The sequence below is a fragment of the Tetrahymena thermophila genome (genome assembly GCF_000189635.1).
Source record: "Tetrahymena thermophila SB210 genomic scaffold scf_8255515, whole genome shotgun sequence".
In the NCBI taxonomy this organism is placed as follows: domain Eukaryota; phylum Ciliophora; class Oligohymenophorea; order Hymenostomatida; family Tetrahymenidae; genus Tetrahymena; species Tetrahymena thermophila.
This window is the reverse complement of record NW_002476936.1, coordinates 1-1142: the sequence shown is the minus strand read 5'-3', so window position 1 is coordinate 1142 and position 1142 is coordinate 1. Positions and strand designations below refer to the sequence as shown.

The window sequence follows — 1142 nt, the reverse complement described above, 5'->3', positions numbered from 1 at the left end:
TAATTTTTGTAATTAAAAATATCACAATCCAAAATAAATAAACTGTTTTTACTAAAGATAAAGTGTCAAATTTGAGAGATTAATGCACTTTGCTAAAGCAGAACCTAAGCCTGATGCACCTGTTGCACAAATTTAATTGGTACTTTTTAAATATTGAAGAAAAAATAAATAATTAATTAGTTATTTAGAAGGAAAAAATATGAAATAATAAGATTAATGAAAAATAAAAGCAAAAGTTAAAAATAAATAAAATGGTGAGCTAAATTAACAAAGAAAGAAGAAATAAAAGCTAGCAAGCATAATAAAAAGAAAAAGAAAATAGATCTTTATTATTTTAAATTCATTTTATAATTAAAAATATCACAATCCAAAATAAATAAACTATTTTTACCTAAGATCAAGTGTCAAATTTGAGAGATTAATGCACTTTGCTAAAGCAAAACCTAAGCCTGATGTACCTTCATCACCAATATAATTTCCACTTTTTAAATATTGAAGAAAAAATAAATAATTAATTAGTTATTTAGAAGGAAAAAATGAAGAAAAAATAAGAAATAATAAGACGAATGAAAAATAAAAGCAAAAGTTAAAAATAAATAAAATGATGAGCTAAATTAACAAAGAAAGAAGAAATAAAAGCAAGCAAGCACAATAAAAAGAAAAAGAAAAATGAGCTTTATTGTTTTAAATTTGTTTTATAATTAAAAATATCACAATTTAAAATAAATAAACTGTTTTTACCGAAGATCAAGTGTCAAATTTGAGAGATTAATGCACTTTGCTAAAGCAGAACCTAAGCCTTATGTACCATCATCACCAATTTAATTGAGACTTTTTTAAATATTGAAGAAAAAATAAATAATTAATTAGTTATTTAGAAGGAAAAAATGAAGAAATAATATGATACAATAAGATTAATGAAAAATAAAAGCAAAAGTTAAAAATAAATAAAATGATGAGCAAAATTAACAAAGAAATATCAAATAAAAGCTAGCAAGAATAATAAAAATAAAAATAAAAATGAGCTCTATTGTTTTAAATTCGTTTTATAATTAAAAATATCACAATTTAAAATAAATAAACTGTTTTTACTAAAGATAAAGTGTCAAATTTGAGAGATTAATGCACTTGCTAAAGCAGAA

General features: G+C 21.0%; 1 protein-coding gene across 1 annotated transcript; it reads right to left on the bottom strand. All coding sequences in view use genetic code 6, as the record gives it.

Annotated features, from left to right (window-relative positions):
- Positions 1-391: 391 nt before the first annotated feature.
- Positions 392-831, bottom strand: TTHERM_002653337 (hypothetical protein; the record flags this gene model as incomplete). The annotated part of the gene is made up of 2 exons (XM_012795153.1): positions 392-481; positions 742-831. Coding segments are annotated over 2 exons (180 nt in total), but the record flags the coding sequence as incomplete, so codon positions are not given.
- Positions 832-1142: the final 311 nt, after the last annotated feature.